This window comes from Spea bombifrons, chromosome 2 (genome assembly GCF_027358695.1).
Source record: "Spea bombifrons isolate aSpeBom1 chromosome 2, aSpeBom1.2.pri, whole genome shotgun sequence".
In the NCBI taxonomy this organism is placed as follows: domain Eukaryota; kingdom Metazoa; phylum Chordata; class Amphibia; order Anura; family Pelobatidae; genus Spea; species Spea bombifrons.
This window is the reverse complement of record NC_071088.1, coordinates 39,965,308-39,990,494: the sequence shown is the minus strand read 5'-3', so window position 1 is coordinate 39,990,494 and position 25,187 is coordinate 39,965,308. Positions and strand designations below refer to the sequence as shown.

The 25,187-nt window shown below is 40.9% G+C and overlaps 1 protein-coding gene across 1 annotated transcript; it reads right to left on the bottom strand.

The window, feature by feature from the left end:
- Positions 1-7,884: 7,884 nt before the first annotated feature.
- Positions 7,885-23,559, bottom strand: RSBN1 (round spermatid basic protein 1). The gene is made up of 7 exons (XM_053457616.1): positions 23,064-23,559; positions 11,560-12,242; positions 10,448-10,585; positions 9,730-9,872; positions 9,357-9,524; positions 8,884-8,992; positions 7,885-8,309 (listed from the first exon to the last, which is right to left on the bottom strand). Exons 1-7 carry the CDS (start codon positions 23,503-23,505, stop codon positions 7,920-7,922), a joined length of 2,073 nt encoding a protein of 690 aa, XP_053313591.1. The 5' UTR covers positions 23,506-23,559; the 3' UTR covers positions 7,885-7,919.
- Between the last annotated feature and the right edge of the window lie 1,628 nt (positions 23,560-25,187).

Genomic DNA, 25,187 nt, shown 5'->3' with positions numbered 1-25,187 from the left:
TCACTTCCTCTTTCCGGGTCTGTGATGAAATCCTTTGAATCTGCAGTGTACTTAAAGGGCTAGTGCCTTCAACCTTTGGAACCAAACTAGTCTGTTTTTTTAGATTATTATGTGTTACTAGCCTGTGTGATCAATGCTAATCTATGATGTCTCCTGTCCACATTGTAATAGAAACATTGTGATTATACAAACACTCTTACATTGTTACAGAGTATACTTTGATACTGGTCTACCTTTAAATAAATCTGTAATTAAAAAATCAGATTTACCATGTATAAAAGTTCTCTGTATCCAAGCAGCAGAATTATTTAAAGAATTACTATTAGTAGTAGTAATAATAAAAATTATGACTAAAAACATATAACAATGAACAAAAATATTACATTTAACACTGTGCCACACGGTATTTAAAAATATACATAATTTTTGTCACTCATTCAAGCTGGAGCTTTTTTGCCATTTTTCTCATATGTTTGTAAGACCATGATTCCCCTTTGCCGTACAAAGTGTGTATCCACACCCAAGTGACTCTGGTTTTATGAGAGAGTTCCAATTTTATCCTTCATAGCCGCCCGCTGTCCAGCTTTTGCAAATATTATTATTACTAATGTTGAACACCTCTGCCACAAACTAGGTGCTACTGTTCAGCAATAACCTCATTTATATTCAGCTACATCCATTGATTTTTTTTTAATACCTCTTGGTTTAGGGGTGGATAATTTTGTTCTTCTACTGGTATGCATTTAGTGTACATTTTCATAGATGAAAACCAACATGAATACCTGATCACGTGTCTTTAGACAGCCTAATCTCCAGTGCAGCAGCATACATATGGTAGAAAAGAACCTGAAACCTATGAATTGTACAAGGTGCAGTGGACACTGTTTGAGGTTTGGGCATGTCAGGCTATGGGTATGGTTTTATCGGTGACAGCAAAAATGTTGTGTTTAGTACAGAGAAAAGAGAGGAGAGGCAATACATTAAACATAGAAAGTAAGGAGAGGGTAAAGAAAGGAGAGAAAGAATAGAAGAAAGAGAGGTGAAGAGCTCTAGGTCATAGCTGGCATTACAAACCCCCCCAAAGAATGCAAATAAGGGTCCAAAAAGGGATTGGCTTCACCACAGTGTATCCAAGGTGTGACAGCCCATCTGTTTATACCCTATGTTCATACCTGTTTTCCTGTGTTATACCCCATCCCTGTTGTTTTCACAAGGATTGAAGGTACACGGACCCTGTATACCCCTAATGTTGGACAGATTCCACCTTCTCCTTGGCGCCAATTCATGGAACTGTGTGGCGGTTAGGAACCGCTGCGATGCCCGCCGACAATTGAAACTGTGTCGCTATATAACGTTGCTTTGTGGACCATAACATCTTCGGACCCTGAGCTCTCCAATGGTAACCCGGGATTGACGCCGCTCCGTCGGGATCACCCTGAAATAGTGACTCTTTTTTGGGTGGGCATTGCTGGCCATAGAAATGTATGGAGGTGCCGGGCTGTCTGGGAGGTGATGAGATAATACCTTTAATCCTATCATGTTTGTGTGCTGTCCTCAAAGTCCCGGCTGGTGCTTGGGGTAATATGAAGGGTTAATCCCTTGAGCAATTAACCTTTCAGCGGCAAGGAAGATCTCTATGGCGGAGCTACTCGGTCCAAGTACTGGTCTCCGTCACACAATGTGTACCCCTCACACAAAGACATACTTTGTGACATGCGCTTGCATTTGACCATAGTTTTTGAGACTCCAAATATCACATCTGACCAGAGAATCGGATATTTCCCAAAAGGCAGAGCTCAAAGACATCAAAGTCAATTTATAAATCAGTGACAATGAGGTCCTCTCTGGTTCACCTCCTAAGTGCAGGTTTTAATTAGTTTACCATTAAGCTTGCAATGTCCCAAGGCTGCTTTTCATTCCTAGTCCAGCCCTGCACCCTCGTGGTGCCCTCCCTGCCCCCAAGTACCTTTGTCCACTCCTTCACTGTGCTACACCTCTCTTTTCCTTTCCCCATGTAGTTCAGATAAGCAACACATGGAAACATAGAATCGCAGGTATAGAGCGACTGAATAACACACAAACCGAGCCTTGCAGATGTACTGTAGGTCAACTGAAAAATCACAGGCAAACTCAGCATTAAATATGTAGCTCAAATAAGTAATTCATGGGAACCCTAAATTGCAGGCATAGATCACAGATTGCACATCCCAAAGGTCATCACGGGCACCCAGATAGCACATATAGTACTTGCCTAGCACCCACATTACGACAAAGGATTTACCCCAGCACCCAGATTGCACACATAGGACTTGTCCCAGTACCTGGATCGCATCCGCAGGACCTGCCCAGAACCTAGATTGTATCCACAGGACTTGCCCAGAACCTAGATTGCATCCATAAGACTTGCCCCAGCACCCAGATTGCATCCATAACACTTGCCCCAGCACCCAGATTGCATCCGCAGAACTTGCCCAGCACCAAGATTACATACGTAGGGTTTGCCACAGCACCCATTCTGCACAAAGAAAGACTTGCGTTAGCAACCAGGTTGCACAGGATTGACAGGATTTGACAGGATTTGCCCCAAGACCCAGATTACGCACTACTCCAAATGGGCCAGTCCGAGTCAGATCGGCCCTGACTGAAAATTTGTGGACCATTCTGGGGGCACTTGCTGAGCAAGCCTGTCCCTGGACCTGGGTGGGTTTATGTATTATAAACTAGTTCATTATAAATGCTACCTCTTATAATGACTTGTAACGCAGCAATACTGTTTTGTAGCATGTAATCTATTTGTATCAGGAATTAAATCCATTTTTTTGTTGGCAGAAAGGTTATGTGTTTGTAGAAATCATATTATTTCAGTGAATTTTTTTATTTCATTATCCATGCTATTCTTCATTTGTGGGATAAAGTCATAAGTAATAAGATAAAAATTATTCTCTTAACTAATATAAAATGAACAGTGTTCAAAATAATAGTTTGCTGATGTAATTAAGGTGTAAATATACAGTGGAATTAAATACTTGCATTTAAATGTGGCACGAAAGAGATTTTAGGCTTCATTTCATGTTTTTTTTTTTAAAGGAAATTGGCCTTTATGTATTTAAATTACTGGCTTACAAGCACTACTTACTGTGCAAATGTAACAGATATTTCAGCATTTAATGGATTCTTAGCTGAATTTACATAAGATATTAGTACAGATGTAGATGTAGTATGGGGCGAATCCAGAGCCAGACCTCGAACGGCGCGCTCACACTAACACACACTCAGACACCACACATCCAGACATTTGCATTAATGTATGAATACAGACTCTCACACCAACACAGTAAGATACTTACACACACACACAGACACTCAGCGCTTACACACACACTGAGCACTTACACACACACCCAGACACTCAGAGCTTACACACACACCCAGGCACTTAGCACTTACACACACCCAGACACTCAGCACGAACACAAATCCACACACATTAACATACACACTCACATACATTCGAACATACCTAAACAAAGACACATGTTCACACACTAATATACCCAGACACCCACAAACATAATAACATAGCCAATAGAAAAAAAAAGAAAACATAAATGGCTTTACAAATTGCATAATTGAGTGTCAGATTTGTTGTCACCTTATTAATAAAGCTTAAATGTAGTATATGGGGTCAACTTCCCTCCTCCTTGGCCAATAACCTCAAATTTGGTCCTTTATAATGTAGAACTGACAGAGATGTTTCGTTATTCTAGTCTCAGCTTTCTCCTCACTTATCATTACAGGCCAACACCGGAAAATTTCTCTGGCAAGAATGGCTGGGCTTGCCTTTGTAATACATGATTGGTTGAGGACCACTTAACAGAATAAAATCAGGAAATGTACTCTGCTGGGCTGCATTCAAATCATTGATACATACGGGCGTTGCATAATATTTGCGCATGTTCACACAGAGTTTATATTTTCTTTGGCAAACATTAATCCGTTACTTAGCCTAGAATGGACATAAACACTAGACTTGTGCATTCGTTTTCAGACGAAGTTTGTTTTTAACGAGAATTGCCCTTTTTGTGCATTTGTATGAATCAACGAAAACAAGGGCGATCTCTGACAAAACTAACGAAAATGAACTGTAAAAGTGACGGAAATTAGTTTGGATTCTTTAGATACGTTGCCAGGTGTTGCCGCCTTTAAAAGCCATTTTAGCGCTCGTCCATGAGGTAAAGTGGGAGGGACTGTGAGTAGGATGGCGCATATCAATGACTGATAGGTAGTAGTAGCCAGAAAAATGAGAGTTGGTCTCATTAATGGTTATGGCTGTGACTGGTGGGTCCAGCAACCTGTGTGAGTTTTTTTTCAAATGTATTTATTTATACTTTTTTGTCACTCTGGCCAATTGGCATTTACAAGGGGGAGGGACGAGCATTAGATATATAAGTGTGTTGACACCATTTTAACTTGTCAATAGCAGCAGTTACAGACTGATGGGAGTTGGAGTGTCAGACAGCGACAACTTAGCAGTGGCTAAGATTAATGCTCATTACTCATAACCAATACGGCAAGTGACTTAATCGTTTGTTTTAGTGCAGATAATGTACTGCTGTGAGGTGGATTAGAGAAGCTGTAGTGACTACTGTAATGTATTATAGGGACCGCAGCAGACATTTTTCCCCTGTGCCTGAGCCCATTTATGCTACTAGCTAAACCCGTAATCTGCTGACACGTCAATTTTGTATTATCTTCATCATTATTATATTATAATCATATGGTCTATTCTTTTTTTTTTTTATAAATAAATATTGGTGACAAAACTAGGCATTATAATATATAATATTTGGGAAATTCAGTCCTGCTCCTAGGGCTGCATGTGCCTATAATGTGGCAGTGCCTGCCTGCCAAGGCCCAGTGCCCTGCTACTACTACTGCTGCTGCTGCTGCCACACTTTTTTTTTTTTTTTTTTGTTTAGTGAAAGGAGAGTCTAGAAGGTGTCATGGACCTAGCCCTTTTGGGAATGCCCGACAAACATCGATCCAAATGAAACCTCTGAATTTCATCTGGAAAAAAATGGCTGGTAAACGAGATCACTTGCCCGAAAACAAACAGCAAAAAATGCTATTTTGTTTGCTGTGCACATGTGTAATAAACACGCTCCATCTGTAGGGTGAACCTTCAAAATGTATTTATTGCTTTCAGTCATGTATAGGCCATTTTAACAGATTCCAAACCTTCTAACACAATATATACAGTCTTTCTGGAAAAAAACATTTTATTTCTTCTTTTTTCAAATGATTTACATAATAGTAAATTATAATGATTAACGATAACTAGTTATCGATAATAGTTATAATTATTTGCCAATCAAACTATTTGCAAATCAAAGAAAAGTAGACAGATTATAATTGGCAATATTTATAAAAACAAACCAGGAATGATGGCGCGCATACACATAAGGGAAGAAAACAAAAACAAATACAATAGTGTAATATTGTCAAAGAAGTGTGTATTATTGGATATGTAAGTTCCACTCACAAAAGGACTGGACTAAGCAGGCTGTGTTTGCTTCTGTATACACTTTGAGGAAGAGTGTTGTTTGGTAGCTGCTCGCATTTTGGGAAGTATTTTTATTTTATTTTTTATTTATTGTTATTTATATTCACGTGGTTTCTTGGTTCTTTATTTGTGTGCAATATTTACAAAGACTACTTTCGGAACAAAGTTCTGAACATGATCGAAAAAGATGCACTTGATTGCTTAACATTGCCACATTAAATTGCTGTTAAGAATGTCTTACGGAGTATAGCCGTCACTGTAGTTTCAAATCCTTTACTCCACTATAACATTATGAAGAGCTATACCTATTCAGAATCGAAAAAAAGAGGAAGAGCTTGGCTGACCCTATATAATGTATAGTTAAATCAGTGAGATTCTAGACTTATCACACATGGTCAATGTGTGATAAGACAAATCTCGCTGATTTAACTATACATTATGCATTGCCAGTTCAAATGAATAGTGACGCAATTGTTGAAACCACAACGCCTCTATTAGCCAATTGAGATTTAGCAAATTAGAGGGTGTTTTTTTTTACATAACTACGTTCTGGTTATACAGCTTCCTTTTATTTAGTAACTCTGGTACTAACCACTATGAAAATCCCCCATCTTGTGCTATTCAGAAAACATAAACCTGTGTTATGCCTTGGCAAATTGTCAAAACAAGATCTCTTCCAACCTCCCGAATTCAAGCAATCCTTTCTATACTAATTAACTTTCAGCCCTGTAAGATCACCAAAAAATTGCAGTAATTGGATTTTATAAAAAAATATATTTACGCTCATGTCCAAGTGGCCACTACCTGAGTTTTCTTTTACTCCTTGGTTTGTTTACACAAAGTTGTAAGCACATGGTACTAAAGCAGATATAGTGGGCGCTACTCCATAAACAAGTTTAAATGTATTTTGTTTAGTACAGGAGGTTTGTATGCAGCCCTCGAGGCATTAATTGAAATATCCCTGCCCTAGGTTGCTACTTAACACAATATATATATAGGTTTGTATATCATGTAATGCAGGATCAGGTTTTGTGGCGCAAAAAAACAAAACAAAAAACCCCCAGCAATGTAAGCAGGTATTTTTTGTTTTTGTTTTAATTGGAGTCTTTGTGATAATAAACGCACAATTCTCAGAGGTTAGCTTTGGTAACCGATTCCAGGCCATCATCTACCCTTGAGTGAAGAGTTCCAAATAAAATATAGTGGCTTTGTTGAAATAAAAGTTACAAGCGGAATCCAAGCTAGTTGTATTACATGGTACACAAGACAAAAATTGTAAAAAATACACAACATTTACAATCTATTAAATTCTAAAAATGAACTCAATTATTTAAGAACCGTAGGCTTAAAATCTATTTGGCTTTGTCTTGTATACAATCATATTAATATTTCTTCTACTGCTACTGATATCTGAAGTGTATAAACAAAGTGCCTCACTTACAAGAGACCTGCCTCAGGTTTACACTTAAAATCAACATGAGAGGACCGAACTAATGCCAATTTAAAAGAAATAAAAAGGAACATGACTGGTTGAAAAAACACAAAATATTTTGATATATATTTACCTTAGACTATTTAAATGGACAGCTATGGGTATAAGGTGAACACTGGTGTGAGATGCCAATGTTACAGAAGAAGGCCCAATAAGCAGTGAGGAAATATTCTGTTTAAATTACATATAAAAATAATGACCTCTATTGGGTATCACCAATATAAATCGTATAGGATTCAGGAGCATTTGTGTATCCACATACCGTATATACCCAAATTGTATGGAATATCCTTAAATAAAATAAAAAATAAAAAAAGTTCTTTAAATTAAAAAACAAACATACTAAACAAGAACATACAGATTCAAATAGCAACTAACCCCCCCACACACACTGCAAAACAACAATGAATGTATTTTTGTGCCTCATCTACTTAAGTGCTTCATCTACTGTAGAAAATCTTGTAAGCAATATTTCAAAGTAGCTTTTATTATTGTTTAAAAGAACTTGTACTTTTAGTTTGTGCAGCCATCTGCCATCGTCCGTTACATGCCACGTCACTGCATTCCTAATATTTAATGCCCCAGTCTTCTGTGTGTCATCTAACACATAAATGTGATGTAACTACCACACTATATCATAAATGCAACGCGTTACCCCCTATGCTACTCAAATCACCACAGCTACTTACACGTCCAAGGAAGCAATAACCCCCTTACGAAACAAAGTTACTTTGGGGAATTGCACACGAAAAAGGAAAATGTCTGCTGTAAAAACTAGAAGCTCACATAAAACAAAAAAAAAAAAAGATTGAAGACACAAACCAAAATATAAAAAGCAATCTTTAGAATATTTTAATAGTAAAGTCAGTTGGGTGAATGGTACAGGTTAGCTTGTGTCTGCTGCGGGTAGCTTTCCAGCTTCTGTGGTGGAATGAGTGGAATTACAAAAGGTCCTTGTGTTGGTGGAAGTGGAGGTTGCTCTGGCTCTTGTTTCACACTTGTGGGTTCAGGGCAATTTTCATGGGGTGGGATGCCACAGTTGTTGTCAGAAGGCTGTTGGTACTCTTTATTGGAGCTGTATTGCTTCAGCCGTATGTGCCAAGCTAGGCTGCATACAGCAGATACAGTCTTGAACTGATGAATGACATTACGTGGGATGAAATAGATATCATTGTCGCACAGCTGGATGCGTGCGTAGCGGATGCCTTCCCTTCTCATTTGGTTGAGTTTTGCTTCATCCACCCACTGAACACACTATAAACGAATTGAAAACGCCAGGAGTTAAAACGATTTCATGAATCAGAGATCCAACTAGTCAAATGTATACGGAAAACACATTTTCTATTTAAAAAGGTGCGTTCTTATGACTTCCATTAAGAATACGGTTAAAAATAAAGATCATATTGAAGATGATTACATGAGAGATAGTTTAGATTTACATAAGGTACAAATGAGCCCACTAAGTCTGACTTGGCTACAAGGACCAAGCTCCAAAGTGTCAAGTATGTTGGCAAATGGCTTTATCACTCAACATTCTCAGGGGTGGAAATGCTACCAATTAACATAGTATGGAGCGCAGATTTTTTTCTCTTCTAAAATGATGGCTTTTTACTTTACACAAACAAATGAAGTGTAACTTTTAAGCAACTGGCCACGGGAAACACATCTAAGACATGACACTGGAGTCAGAATACAGCACAATCTAGAGTTAACAGTTTTTGAACCACATTTCTGTGGCACATCAGTTTTACTGAGAAAACAGAGGAAAGCGATTTAAGTCTACACTGAAATGCATTACAACAAAAAGTTCTGCAACATTTGATGGTACCTGAGAAACTGGTGGCTCATGGAGATCAAGTTGTAACCTCTGCACCACATGTGAAAAGTCCTCTGCATGAAAGCATATCACATCTTTGGTTATGCGAGGTTGATCACTCCTGGAAGACAACGAAAGACGGGTCACTGAAATGTAGGATAGTATTCCAAAAGTCGCTATATATAAACTTGTAGGAAATATGACCTTACAGAACTATTATGTTACCAATATACACATTAGTGCCAAGCACCTCACCTTGAGATATTTGATAATCGAAAGGCTCATGTGCAGCCTCCTAAAATAATCCAGGTATGTGTTCTGGGAGTGTTTTAACTTAAAAGAGTAAAAAAAACACGGAATGGATCATGGGAAATTTTGGCAAAGTTGCATATAATGCACAGGGTATGCCTGGGTGATGTCATAGCCAGAAACATACAATATACATCTGATCTGAATAACTCAATAGCCCCCCAAAGTGTACCTACCATTCTCCAAACTGCACCGCTTTCAGAACTCCTACAGCAGCTGTGCTTTCCCAGTCAAAACCTTGTCCAACGTGATCAGCGTGGGCTCTCGTCCTGTCCTCAAAGAGAACTTCACGGGGTTCACTTGTACGAGGTAGGTACTGGAGATTTTTTATTTCATTCATCGACCTTAAGGAAAGGGGGGGGGAGTGTTTATTTAATTGACATTTATAGGTGTGTATATAAAAGAGAAAATTGTTTTGGATTGCTATTTCTATACATAAATTACTAAATCTGTAAAACAAAACAAAACCACACCATAGTTGCAGCACATAATTGTTCACATAATAATTTAGAGGAAAAAGAACCTTCCCTAGACAGAAACCCGGCTTACCGTCTACGTTTGAATGGGGATTTTGGCATGTCTGCAGTTGGAATCATTTGTTCCCCTGGTCTCACCCACATGATTGGGCCATCATCACTTTGTGACCTGCACTCAAGTTTCAGAGTAGACATGGTCCCCCAAGGTAATGTCATCTGTAAGTACAAAAGTCACTTGTTAAAATACCTTTAGCTTTGAATCACCAAATATTTTTTCTGATAGATATATATATATATATATATATATATGGGGTGATGTATAAACAAAGGCCCCCTTTGTCGTAAAATTTGCCTTCTCTCACACACACACACACACCATCTGAATGGCCTTATGCATGGGAACAGTGAGATTTGCAAATTTTATACACAATGCAATGTGACTTGTCCACAGCAGAAATAATGTAAGCCAAAAATAGGTAAAATGTTTAAAAAAAAAAAAAAAAAAAAAAAACCAAAACCAAAAAAAAAAATGCGCAGCTGCAATAGTTGTATTCTTGCACAACAGACAGATGTCATAAGAAGCACAAGTTTACACTACTGTTTACACTCGCATTTGAAAGGAAAAAAAATGCTGTGCGTTAAAACAACATTAAGTGGATCAGAAATCTAATGTACACATTGCTAATGTTGTAAATGACTATTGTAGCTGGAAAGGGCTGATTTTAATTAAATATCTTCATGGGCACACACACACACACACACACACACACACACACAACATGAAAACGTGCCTTTAGAAAAGGGGATTCCTCCAACATATCCAGAAACTCAGGGAAAAAGTCTCCAACCTCTTCATCAACGGCTCCCACTAAGCTGATCTGCCGCATTGGACCTGCTCTATATGTGCCACAGCAGTATGTCCTGCTTACCTGAAACAAACACAGAACGTCTTAATCGGTGTTGAGTTATGAAGCCAAGAGATTTTTTTTTTTTTTTATAATAAACTAAAGAAAACTCATCTCTCATTTCTACTTAAACAGCCCATTTCACCCTGTTGAGCTCCTTCTCACATATCCTTCCCTCTATGTAAATGGTGAGGCATGGCAAGGGGAATATCTACAACTGTGTGCATAAGACACAGACAGTGCTCATGGCTCTGCAAGGAACGCCACATCTACTTTCTCCCGTTCTTTTTTTGAGAAGTCTTAATTTATAAAGGTATGGAGCTGTCCGATTTAAGTACGCATTTTTACCTGGAGGTTATCAAGTTTGTGAAGTAACACCAACTGGAGGGAGTGAAACTGGACTTGTGGTCACCTAGAGTGATCTAAAGGCTCATAAGAACTCATTATTATGGAAGAGATTCCTGACTCCCTGATACCACAGAGCATTGGCCTCATGCAGGCGACCAGTTGACTCAAGGACTGTTTACTTTTCCTACTGTTGTGATGACTACTGCTGCTTCTTTGTAGTAAGCTTTACATTGATTTATAGATTATTGTTGGTGCTGTGACACGGTGCTTACAAATGTATGAATGTTTCAATGCCTAAGGTGTACCCTATTTAACATAAATTGACTTCATTCATGTTCTGCCTGTATATACTTGGTCAAGCTATTGATGTTTGTGTTCCATGTCGCAGTATAAAATGTATGTCTTGTGTAAAAAACAAACTCAGAGCCATTCTGTCGCAGGTTTCTTTGAAAAAACATGGTGGACTGCTAGGTTTATTATTGACAATAAAAGGACGAATGACTTGGGTAAACTGGTTAACATGTTTTCATATACACCTGAGAAGCAATCTTGACTGCCTTACTTGGGTGAATGAATGATAGGATTTCACAAATTTCACAAATGCATTCACAAATGCGTTAAAAAAAAAAAAAAAAAACTACGCTTAGTACCTGCATATGGAAGTTGGAGATGGTGGTTGTCTCTATGTCTTTCTTGCCCAAGATCTCCATCTTCACTGGGGTGTTAGGGAAATTAAAAGCAAAGTAGTCCAAAAAATCTGGCAAGTAAGCAGCAGCTCCGTGAACTACGGCCAGTGCATAATAAGCTGCACTCTTGTCATTTTCTCGAAATGTCTTCTCCAGGAATTCCTCAGCAAACCTCTCCATCTCCATGGGAGACAAAAAAGAGAGTTCGTCCATGTAAGCATGCAAAACCGGCGCTCCTCCATTTGACTGGTTTTCCTCATGCATCAAACGGCTGAACTTAGACTCGGTTTTCAAGGTGCTGGTTCGAATACAGTGCTCTTGATGAGACGCAAAGGGCATCTGAACTTCCTGTGGAACTCTGTATTCTTCAGTACCCAAATCAGAGCGGCAGAGTTGCTCATCCAGCAAGTATCTGCAGGACTCCTTGTTCTCCTCAACTACAGCATCCTCCTGGTCCAGGGTATCCTGGTTGATTCGAGTCAGCCCAGCACAGAGAGTCTGTACTTCCTTGTTATACATTTTCAGCCGCCGACCTCTCAGGTCATCCCTATGTTTCTTTTTCTTCTTCTTTTTGATCTTCTTGAGGAGAAATTCATGACCTTCATTCTTGATCGCACACTGGGATTGACCGTTCTCATCTGTAATCTCTGTGAATTTGACAAAGAACTAAATTAGTCAAATTCTGCATAAATGTAGCTGTACATATGCATACATATCTGTACAATGTAGCTTGAATGTGGAATAACACCCTGTATAACCTGCTGCTTACTCTATAAAAATAAGCCATTGAAAGTAATATATAGCATTGTGTAATATATAGCATTATAATGTTTAAGTAAAAGGTGGGGGAGCACATGATGGCACAGAGCACATACTATGCGCCCAGAGATCTGATCATGTTTTTACAAAAACGCATTCATGTTGGTTTTGTTTGCAACATCAAAGAGCAGTATTAACATTGCAAAAAACAAAAGTTATGAAAGAAAACAAAAATCTCCCATTCAACCGAAAGAGCAGCAGAGAATATATGCTGTCTAGCAGACAATGTTTACCTTAAATTGTTTATTGTTCTTGACAAACATATACGCATACACCACCAGTTTGCATGTTGCATTTTCCCCTGAAAGGTATACTACGTCACACATTTTACTATGCATGAGTTTTGCATTCGTTTTCGCGCAAACTTTATTTTTAATAAATAAAAAAAAAGCCTATTTCATGCGTTTGTACGATAAGGATGATCTCTGAATAAATTGAGGATTGTTGATTGCATGATTCATCCATTCGTCGCAAGGTGAGCAATAAGCATTAATCTCGGCCTCTGCCTAGCTACCATACTGCAACTTAATTGTTTATTTTTAATGAGGAAAATGTACCATCGCAGGGTGGACTGGGGAAGCTGTAGTGTATTACAGGGACTGCAGCAGACTTTTTTTCATTTGTTTCTGAGTGGCGTTTGGTTGATGAAGACAGTTGCCCTTTTTTTTTTTTTTTCTTCTTTTTTTTTTTTTTTAAAGTGCACTATCTCATGTTGTATTTGATTTTATAGTGCACGACATGTCTTTCTTTCACTGACAGCTCACTGGCGGCTGCCCAAATATTTGGAGAACCATGACAGGACCACTGTATCAGGTGTAGGCAGAGGCGCACGGGGTAAAAGGAGGGAAGGAACTGAAGCAGAGGGGTTATAGAGCCTTGCAGAGGTTATGGATGAGCAGCACACATCAGCTCACATTCTGGAAGATGCTGGCACAGTGGATTGGACCACAGGCAGGTGCAGGAATAGAAATGTGATTGGGGTAGCATGGAAACTTTGCAGGTTTAAGTTGTGCAGCATATATTACACTTGGTGGTAAGGGCAGCTATTTCAACTGGAGGGCAGTATAGGTTTTTGAAAGCGACTGAAAAGTGCCATATGATTGCCAGGTACTTTCACTGCAGCATGAAGGCAAACAAGCAGCTGAGGGAGGAGCAGGAGAAGGCAAGCCTAAGCCACCACTGTTTACATCAAGATGTAGTTACCTGCTGGAACTCCACCCTGGACATAATGGAGCGGATCCTAGAGCAGTAGTGGGCTCTTCACTCTATGTGATTTAGGGATGTGACTGAGGACCAGAGGCAGAGCACTGCCACTTTGAGCTGGGTCATGCCCTTACCTAACTTGAACACATGTATGACTTGCTGGAACAAAATAAGGTCTTTCCATGCGAAAAAAAAAGGATGGAAGTGGAAAGTTGATCAGTAGGCTAATAGGTCGCATGCAAGCCACCAGGGACACCCACAGTACATGCTGGCCACCCTTGTGACCCAAGGTTAAGGGCAAGTTGGCTCATAAAAATAATGTCAAACGTTGGAGACATGCTAGTCCATAGTGTGCATGTGAAGCAGAGAGATGCAGGAGTTGGAGATAGAAATTCCCAACAGCGGCAGCAGTAGTGCCAGACACATGTCAGATTCCCAATCCCTTGCACCCATGCAGAGCAGCTGCATTAGACCCACGGGAACATGACCCGCAGTGGCCCTTGATACTTTTGGCAAGAACAAAGCTCTCCCCTGCACCTCTTTCACTGTCCTTACTCTCTAGACTCGAACCTTTTAAATAATTCTATAATAAAAGTTGATTCCGGAAGCTGTCAGGGACCACCTCTTTTGGTAACGCTCCCCAAATTGTTGTTCTGAATATATATATTTTTTTAAAAAAAGATAATTGCCCCCAAATTTCATTTAAGGCGAAGGGATGGGGAATGAAGTTTGTTGCCCGGAACCGAACGAACAAAAAGTTTATCCAAAGCAATTTTGCTTGCCGTGCACAAGTCTAATTTTTACTGCCATGCTTAGTTTATACAGAAGTACTAAATAATTGCAGTATGCACATACTTATGATTGAATTGCTTGTAGAACCACCTTTAGCTGCAATAACAAAGTAATAATCTCTATATGACTTTCAGTTTCTCACATCTTTGTGGAGGAATTTTGTCCCACTCTTCTTTACAACATTCTTTCAGTTCATTGAGGTTTGCTGGCATTTGTTTATGCACAGCCCTGTTAAGGTACCGCCCCAGCATTTCAATCGAGTTGAGGTCTGTACTTTGACTTTCAGATATTCTGTTGTCGAGAGCTGGTGTGCTTGGGATCATTGTCCTGTTGCATGACCCAAATTTGGCCAAGCTTTAGCCGTCTGAAAGATGGCCTAACATTTGACTTTAGAATCGTTTGGTATACAGAGGAGTTCATGGCCGGACTCAATGACTGCTGGGTCCTGTGGCTCCAAAACATCACTGTGCTTGACAGTTGGTATGCAGTGTTTGTGCCGATATGCTGTGTTTGGTTTTCGCCAAACATCACCACTTTGGCCTTGTCTGTCCTAAAGGACATTGCTCCAGAAGTCTTGTGGTTTGTTCAGATGCAACTTTTGCTAACCTAAGCCACACTACCATGTTCTTTTTAGAAAGAATGGGCTTTCTCCTGGCAAGCCTTTCAAACAAATCATACTTATTCAGTCTAATTGTACTGTCATGACCTGCTAGCTGAAGCTTGCAGAATCTGAGATGTAACTCTTGGGTTTTTTTTGCAATTTCTCTGAGCATTGCATGGTCTGATGTTGGGGTGAATTTGCTGGGACGTCCACTCCTTGGAAGACTGGCCACTGTCCTGAATGTTTCCCACCTTTGAATAATCTTTCTTACTGAAGAAAGATTGACACCGAACTGGTTGGATATGACCTTCTAACCTTTCCCAGATTGATACACAGCAACAACTGCTTTTCTAAGATCATTGCCGATGTCTTTCCTCCTTGAGATCGTGAATGTTTCAGGCCAGAAAACTGCTAAAACCTTGTCTTTTATACAGGTGGTCACACTTGCTGATGACCAATGAATCAAGCACATTTGTTTAGCAGTACCTGTCTGCTACTTAGCATCTGAATTCCTATGGATGCAGCAAGTGTGTACACATGGTTTCTTCATTTTGGCTTTATTTGTGTTCAATAAATCATGACACGGTATAATATGTTGTTTTTAATGTTTAGACCTGTTAAGGACCAGATGATTATGTGCTCTTATATAAAACCATAGAATTCAAAGAGGGTGTACTTTACTTTTCACATGTGAAAGATAATAGAGCTAGATGCATTTTTGGGGGGAAAATAGAGACAAAGAAACCACCTTAACGTGTAGTTGTGTAAATTGAAAAAGAAAAATTAAATACCCTACACGTTCTGCTGCTCCCAAGTAACACTCCTCACAAGTGTTCAAAAAGTCAATATGGCAAGCGAGGGGCGCATGAACATATGGTGTTCTTTAAAAATATATAGTATATATTCAACATTTAAGTAAATAGTGGTGATCGTAGCTTAATACCTTTTTGGTGAAACTGTACAATCATTTCAACCTACACCGCTTTTGAGGTTTGTTTTTATTAAAACAAAAGGTTACCAGGGATTCCTTAAACAGAATTTACTTTAACCCCTTGATGACAATTGACGTGCCAGGACCGGCATGTCTTTAAACGGGTGCAGAAAGCGAACTATTTTCGCTTTCTGCACCGAAACGGCGTTGCTGTAATGCCTCGACCTCGAGGCATTCAGCAACGCCATGATCGGCACAAAGGGGCCATCTCTGGCCCCTCCCCGGGGCGTCAACATCCGCCATACTTTGTATGGCGGCGGACGCCCGTTTTAAAAGCGTTTAGGAGGCGATCAACGATCAACTTAAATGGTGTCGCTGGAATGCCTCGATCAGGAGGCATCCAGCGACACCAAACACTTACCTTGGGATGGACTGTGACCGCTCCGGAGAGCGGTCACAGCCGCCGCTGCAGGTGATCTTCGCCATCAAGCAAGATGGCGGCCGCCCTGTAAAAAAAACAATAAAGACTAAAAAGTTCGCTAGACGGTCTCCAGACCCTCTAGAGAACTCTGGCTCCACTTGCAGGTTGAATACAGGTACTGCATTCAACCATGCAAGTCAATGGAGCTCAGCTTTCTAATTACAGTGTGATTAGTAAAAATAAATTAAAAATAAAATTAATAATAATTAGAAAAAAATAGTAAAAAAACAGTAAAATGTAAAAATAATTTCCCACTGATGTCACTATCAGGGGAACCTTCAAGTTGAAAAAAAAATGTAAAAAAAAAAGACAAAAAAAAATATATATATACACCGTATTGGCTCGAATATAGGCCACACTTTTTTCGGTGTTTTTTTGCGGCCTATATTCGGGGTCTAGCGCCCGACGCCCGGGACATGCAGTCCCGGGCGCCGGGCAGGCAGCGGGGTTAGGATACAGATCCCCCGCAGCGGTGCAGGGGACCTGCATCCTACTCCCCGATATGCTCAGACAGCCTCCCCTGCCAGCACTTCCCACGGGGTGGGGGGGTGCCGGCACGGGAGGTTGTCTAAGCGCATCGTGCGGACCGCCCGCACGATGCGTTTTACCTCTGTTAACCCCCAACTTACCGGAGCAGAATCCCGGGCGTCTTGCGGGGCCGCCGGGGGACATCTACGCAATACGCGTATACAACTTCCGGTGCCGGCACCGGAAGTTGTATACGCGTATTGCGTAGATGTCCCCCGGCGGCCCCGCAAGACGCCCGGGATTCTGCTCCGGTAAGTCGGGGGGGCAGAGGAGGACAGTGGCAGCATATCTCGGGGGGGGGGAAGAGGACAGTGGCAGCATATCTCGGGGGGGGGGGGGACAGTGGCAGCATATCTCGGGGGGGGGAGGAGGACAGTGGCAGCATATCTCGGGGGGGGAGGAGGACAGTGGCAGCATATCTCGGGGGGGGAGGAGGACAGTGGCAGCATATCTCGGGGGGGGGACAGAGTGGCAGCATGTTTTTTTTTTGGTGCTTTTTTAAAGTAAAAAACTTTTTCTTTAAAAAAGCACCAAACTTTTAGGGTGCGGCCTATACACGGGGGCGGCCTATATCCGAGCCAATACGGTATATATAAAAAATATATTTTTGTGAGCAAGTCCTAAAATTAGCATATTAGCTTAAAACAATTCTCGTATGGAAAGAGTTAAAATACTGGCATATTAAATGCCCATGGGGTGTCTACTTTTAAAAAATGTATGATTTGATGGGGTAAATTGAATTGGCCGGATTCAACAATGTCCCAATTAACACGGGGGGGGGGAAGGATGGCCACAAATCTAATTTCCAATTAAAAAAAATGCACACGTACCAAATGTGGCCTTTTATTTCCCCAAAAAAATGACAAACCCATGAATGTGGGGTATCACTGTACTCAGGAGATGTTGCTGAACACATATTGGGGTGTCGTGTGACAGTGGCATATACCAGGAGCTGTAAATTCATACATAAAGTAGGTGTGTGTGGGAAAAATACACACACAAAAATACTACTGCAAACTTTGAAACAATGCTGGTGGTAAAATGTGTGCATGCAAAGAGTTAAAATACCAGCATTTAAAATACACTGTGGTGTGTAGTTTTCAAAAATATATGGTTTTGTTGGGCACACTGAAATGGCCCGGCTCAAAGATGTACCAAATGGGGCATTGGCAGTGGATCCCCAAATGCCAAAGTTCAACATTGAAAAATGTGCATGCCCCAAATGTGGCCCTTTTGCCCCCAAACAGCCAGGCAAAATCATTCATGTGAGGTATCGCTGTACTCAGGACATGTTGCTAAACACATATTGGGGTGATTTATGATAGTGACATATACGAGAACCTGTTTATTCATACCTGAAGTAAAATGTGTGTGAAAAAACAAATGCAAAAAAATTACTACCATAAAGTTTGACAAAGGCTGATGGTAGAATAAGTGCTTGGAAAGGGTTAAAATACTAGCATTTGGAATACCCTGGGCTGTCTAGTTTTCAAAAATATATGACTTGATGGGGTAAATTGCACTGGCCGGCTTCAAAGATACCCGAAATGGCACATGGGGGGGGAAGAATTACCAGATTTGGAAAAAATGGCTTTGAAATGGCAAAACGCTACCTGTACTTATTGCCCCATAATGTGTAGAAAAAAAGCAAAAAAACATAAAAACATTGGGTATTTCTAAACTCAGGACAAATAGTAGAATCTATTTAGCAGGTTTTTTTTATTACCTTTTATAGATGAGTAAAAGATTTTTCAACTAAATTTTTTTCTAAATGTTTCACCATATTTTATACTTTTTTTTAATAGTAAATAATATGATACAATCAAAACAATGTCATCTAAAGAAAGCCCTTCTTGTCCTGAAAAAAACAATATATAATGTGTGTGGGTTCGGTAAACGGGAAAGAAGAAAATTACAGCTAAACACGAGCAGCGCAGAAATGTTAAAAGGTCCATTGTCACGAAGGGGTTAAAAGCAAAACGCTTTCCCCTGGTTTGATGTACATAATGTGCGTATAAGGAAATGCCTTTTGTTTTTCTTACTTCCTGTTATCAGTTAAGCACAGGGGTGCTCCAGTTCAAAAAGCCAGATATTTAGTTTTTTTTTTTTTTTTAAAGTTCATGCCCAGTTCATGACACCTTCAGTAGAAATACCTGTCGTTTGAATATGTGGAGTGTCCAGGAATGCTAGCGTATACGGTAAAGCCATTCAAAGGAGCATCCATGCCCAAACTCAGTGAAGCACTCCCAATATGTACTTCAGCCCCATCAACCCCTGCCCATTTGGAAGTACTCCCCATTGGTGTATGTCCATTCAGAGGGCTACTTAAGTGAATATAGCCAAGCCAATGAAATATCATGCTTATATATACACACACAAAACCCAATGTTTCAACCTCCATAAACTGTTATAATAAGTCCCGAGTCACAGGACATGTGTATTCAGAAGTAATCCTGGCTCTGATGCTATGTCAATTCAGTCACCTCTCCAAATGGAAAAGCATATATTGCTACTCATTACTTAGGCTAAAATCAAGTGATTACCAATGAGACAGGGAAGGCTTAAAGCTAGGTAGGTTTTTAAGCATGGGTACTCTTAGGAGACTCCTCCCACTTTGGTCCATCATGGAGTTTGGGTATATTCTATACGTTTTGGTTTAGCAAAGCTTTGGGAAAAAAAAATAGTAAAACAGATCAAGATATTATGGATAGATTTCATAAGTGAAAACATTTGGCATTTATAGTCTCGACATAAGTTCATTTATAGAATGTTTTATATAAGCATTTAGAATGAGTCATGGTATAACTGTCAAGATATAATAATCAGCCAAGAAGCAACAGCTGCTAACCATGTATTTCTAGGCAATTAAACATCTGCAAAACAAGTAAGCTATGACACACTACAAAAGTAATATCATTTATATATATATATATATATATATATATATATATATATATATATATATATAATCTCAGCAGGTCCTTTGATTTAGTCAATTTAGTTTATATGCAGAAAATAATTTTCTGTATTTAAAAACAATCTCAAGGGGTACATAAGGCTTTATTCATCAAGATCAATTTTTAGTACAAGTCTGAATCAGTCTGTCGAATCAGTTGTTTATCCAGTTTTGCAGCAGAAAAGCTTTTCATACACATATGCCTTAGATTGTAAGCTCTTGAGCAGGGCCCTCAAAAGCCCACCATTCCCGAGTGCAACTTTGTGTAAAAGTACCATAAGGCCAGATGGCAAGGTCACGGACAGGGTGGGTGCTCATCTCCGGATGTGTCTGTATGAATGTATATTTGTTGTGTGTGTTAGCTGTACCACTTTTACAGTGCTACGCAATTTGTTACTTATATACGTAAGTTATATACCGTATATACGTTATTTATATACTCGATTATAAGACGACCCCCCAAATCTTATTAATTTAGGAAAAAAAGAAAAAGCCTGAATATAAGACGACCCTATAGGAAAAAAGTTTTACCAGTAAACGTAAATTCATTTAAACACTTTTTTAATAAAAGGTATGCTTGAGAAAAATATTTTGGTTTTATTTCCTTCTATTTTCCAACCTGCCCCCCAGTTATGCAGATCTGCCCCAGAAGTGCCTTATACCCCCTATATGCCACTGTGCCCCATGATATGCCTTTTAACCCTCTAAATGCCACAGTGCCCCATGATATGCCTTTTAACCCTATATGCCACTGTGCCCCATGATATGCCTTTTAACCCAATCTGGCACTTAGAGGGTTAAAAGGCATATTATGGGTAAGAGTGGCATATAGGGAGGTTTAAGGCATTTCAGGAGGCAGAGTGGCATTAAAGGGGTTAAAAGGCATTTCAAAGAGCACTCTGCCTCCAGAAATGCCTTACACCCCCCATTTAACACTCCCCCTCCCTCCTCCAAACTTACCGGTGCTTCTGAGTTGGGGGGGGCGCATAACACAGGAGGGTCCAGGTCCCCTGCATCTGAGCCCCCGGTGCTTAGTCCGGGCAGCATGTAGAGCTCCACGCGAATCGCGTAGAGCTCTACACGCTGCCCGGACTAAGCACCGGGGACTCAGAAGCACTGGTAAGTTGGAGGGGGCATAACACAGGAGGATGCAGGTTCCCTGCATCCTCCTGTGTTATGCCCCCCTCCCCTCCAGCTTACCGGTGCTTCTGAGTCCCCAGTGCTTAGTCCGGGCAGCGTGTAGAGCTCTACGCGATTATATCGCGTAGAGCTCTACACGCAGCCCGGACTAAGCACCGGGGACTCAGATGCACCGGTAAGTTGGAGGGGGCATAACACAGGAGGATGCAGGTCCCCTGCATCCTCCTGTGTTATGCCCCCCCCCTCCAGCTTACCGGTGCTTCTGAGTCCCCAGTGCTTAGTCTGGGCAGCGTGTAGAGCTCTACGCGATTGTATCGTGTAGAGCTCTACACGCAGCCCGGACTAAGCACCGGGGACTCAGATGCACCGGTAAGTTGGGTCGGGGGTTAACACAGGAGGATCCAGGTCCCCTGCATCTGGGTCCCCAGTGCTTAGTCCGGGAAGCGTGTAGAGCTCTACGCGATTGTATCGCGTAGAGCTCTACACGCAGCCCGGACTAAGCACTGGGGACTCAGAAGCACCGGTAAGTGGGGGGGAGGGGGTTAACACAGGAGGATCCAGGTCCTCTGCATCGCTGCGGGGGATCTGGATCTTAGTCTCATAATCAGACCTATTTGAGGTCTGATTATAAGACGACCCTGATTATAAGACGAGGGGTATTTTTCAGAGCATTTGCTCTGGAAAAAACCTTGTCTTATAATCGAGCAAATACGGTAGTTACTTTGTCAACCACCTAGCCTGATTTGCCTGCTTTCAGACCTTATGCTGTTGCAGCGATCAGACCTCGAAGATCAGAACTGGTGTAACAATTTTGACTCTGTGATGATAAAGGGCAATCCCACGCCATACATAGGCTACATGTCTTCACCTGCTATTTCATATGACATTACAGGTATGAAGAACACGGAGTCCTAGAATTAAATGACCCTCTGAAGAGCCCTGATCTCAACATTGAGTCTGTTTGTTACATGAAGAGAGAGAGAAGCAACTGAGGCCACCTTAATGCCCACAGAAGAACTGTGACAACCTACCTGCCCGAGTTCCTTATACTGTATGCTAGAAGAATTGATGCCACCTTTAATGCAAAGGGTGGTCACACCAAACATTTATTTGATCTAAAGTTTTCTTCTGTTCATTTATTTTGCTTTTTTTTGTTAAATGATAAAAATAAAATGATTAACATGCCTTTTTGAAACCACTCTTACTCTTCAGCATTTTCCCCTTTAAGTGCAATGCACCTCTTGCCATACCTCAAAAGAAAACCCCTCATTACACTCCCTCAACTACACGATCCCGGATATTTATCCCACCTGCAGCATTAGAAACATCATTCCTAGAACTGCTGAATATAAAAATCATTATTTGTGCAAAAATTGCCTAATTCATAAGGACCGAAATATATATATTTAAACCTTCATACGAAAGAAAATGTTTATCTACCATGGTTTAGAAAAAGACATTGTCTTTTTAAATTATAAACACCGGCCAATACAAAAACACAACACGAGCAAGCAAAATACACTTTCACCACAGCCTGATCAATCTAAATGCCATCACTTTTAATATATTCATAAGCTTGCCTGGCAGGACTTCTTCCTGAAGACATATTCTCAAGTTTTAGTTTCACCATTAGAAGAATCTAAAACATTTAGAACATCCAGTTGTGGTGCTTGTCACCCAAGCAACCAATAGAATCAGTAGGATCTCCATTTGGTTGCTATAGTGATAAAACCCATTTTCCAAACTGCACCCCAAAAACAACCTCCTGGGTCTACCTGAATCAACCGATTCACTAATGTGCAATGGGATCATTCAGATAATCAACAGCGATGACCAAATCATTTAATCTAAACCCCCCAGCATTTGGTATGAGACCTGATAACCAGTTACATCACTACAGAGTGCTTACAGCCATGTATTACTCCTCTGTAAATACACCCCGATATTCGATGGGGCCCCCCAATTAAGGCAGCTCTTGCCCAACATCATCCCATGTAGTCTCAACTCCTTGTCTCACCCTTTTTGACAGGTTTCAGCAGATTCTCCGCTCCTTCTCCACCAGCATTCTCCTTTTTCACCCTGTGTTTCCTCTTGATCTTCTCCCGAGGTCTCTCCAGCTGAGAAAGAGTAAATAGGGCCTGGGTGATGGAGGGCACAGGTTGGGTTGCCTGAGGAAGCCCGGGGGGAGGAGGTCGGAGCAACAGCTCTTCTTTCCCATGCTGATGGTGGTGGTGATGTCTGTGGTGGTGATGGTGATGATGATGGTGACAGCAATGATGGGTGTCACTGTCAAGCTTCCTCCTCTTGACTTGCTTCTCATCATCCTCTCCTCCGCCGTCCTCGTTTCCTTTCTTTTTCCTCTTTTTCTCGGACGACGGAGAACCCTCCCTCCGTTTCTTCTTTCGCCCCCCTTTCGCTTTGTCCCTTTCCTCAGAAAATGTACCCAGCTGCGCAGCCATTTCAATTTCCCCCAACAACGACTTTTAAATGGCCCAATGGCAGCCACTGCGCATGACCTCAGCGCAGAGCACCTTGGGAGATGTAGTTTTCTGCGGTAACTGGGACATCATTGGAGAAAACTACGCATGCTTGGTAACCCCAAGCCTCACGGGAAATGTAGTCTATGATAGGGAGGGTTGTAGTCCGTGGAGCTGGGTTCGTGCTGGAGAGCACGGAGCTTTTCGTGACGTCACTGATTGCATATTTTAATCTTGTGACCACTGTTAGATTCCAGCCACATCCGATGTGATTCAGTGTATTTAACATGGTAGTTTAAGGCACTTTGGGGTACATTCGGAGTGATATTTTACTATGTTTTGCCCTGTCCTGCAAGGGCATAGCACAAACTATATCAGCAACGTGGGTGTTACTGACCCGTGCTTCCCAACGGTAGTGTTTTGTGGGGGATAGTTCAGATTGTGCCACTGTTATGGGACAGAGGTAGATCTGGTGGAACAACAGGATTCGGACCGTAATCCTGTGCTCCTGATTTCATTTTCTGGGGTCTGGGTCACAAATGTATGCGCATGCACATTAGCGCTGCTACTTTGTGTGACCCTGTGCCCTCTAAGCTCCGCTCCCAGTGTACCGATTTTCCCAGGGTAGAAGTTAGGAGAACCTACAATACAGGCATACCCAGGATCTCTCAGGTTGAAGGGCCAGAATCTGTGACCAGACAGGGTCACATGGTCTGGAGCTGGCTCCTTTATAGGTACATACAAAGTCATCACAGTGAATCGATCACAATTAGGTGCTAAATTTGCAATACACATTTTTGTTTCTTAAATCCTTAAGAAAACACATAAGCAAGCTTCACGTATATTAAAGTATGGTGCTACTGAATGTGGACATAACTAATCTTCTACCCCCTTTTTGGGATTAGAAGAAAAACCCTCTCTCTGGTACTTGTCTTGCTGATCTCCCCACTGGGTATAATGGCCAGGTTTCCCAGACCTTACTTCAGGCTCTGCTGTAACATTCCCTTCATACATATACTCCCATTCCATCTTGTCTGCAGTGCCTCACTGATCTATCCATTCACAATATCTTTCAAGCTCTCTTCTCTCTACTTATTACTTCTGCCTCCACATTTTTAGTCTCTACATATTTACTTCCATAAAACCGCATTTGGTCGATTATCAAATTACCCCATACCTCAACTCCAGCAAATCACTCGCACTAATGCACATGTACACAACTATACACATGCGCAGTATGCATTCTCCGTTGTCCCAGACAATGAAGAATGAAATCAGGATGCATGATTGTGGTATAAATCACTCTGTCCAACTCTGTCCACCTCTGTCCAGAAAAGCGGGACAGAAGCAGAGTTCGGCAAGACACCAAGATAGAATGGCAAAATCGGGACAGGCCCACACAATGCACGACTATTGGGGGGGCCTGATTATGAGACAAGCTCCTCAAACTTTGGACCTTAATGAAAGAAAAAAGAAAAGGCCTTAATATAAGACAAGCTTATTGGGGAGAAAAGCAAAATGACTCTTTTTACTTTCGTTGGTCTCACACTATTTACTCTTTCTCAAATTCTGTCAATATCTCCTTACTTTCTACACCGACTGCTTTGCCACGTCCGCCTATAATATTGATTGGTCCCTGGGCAAGCCTTCCTCACTCACTGGCA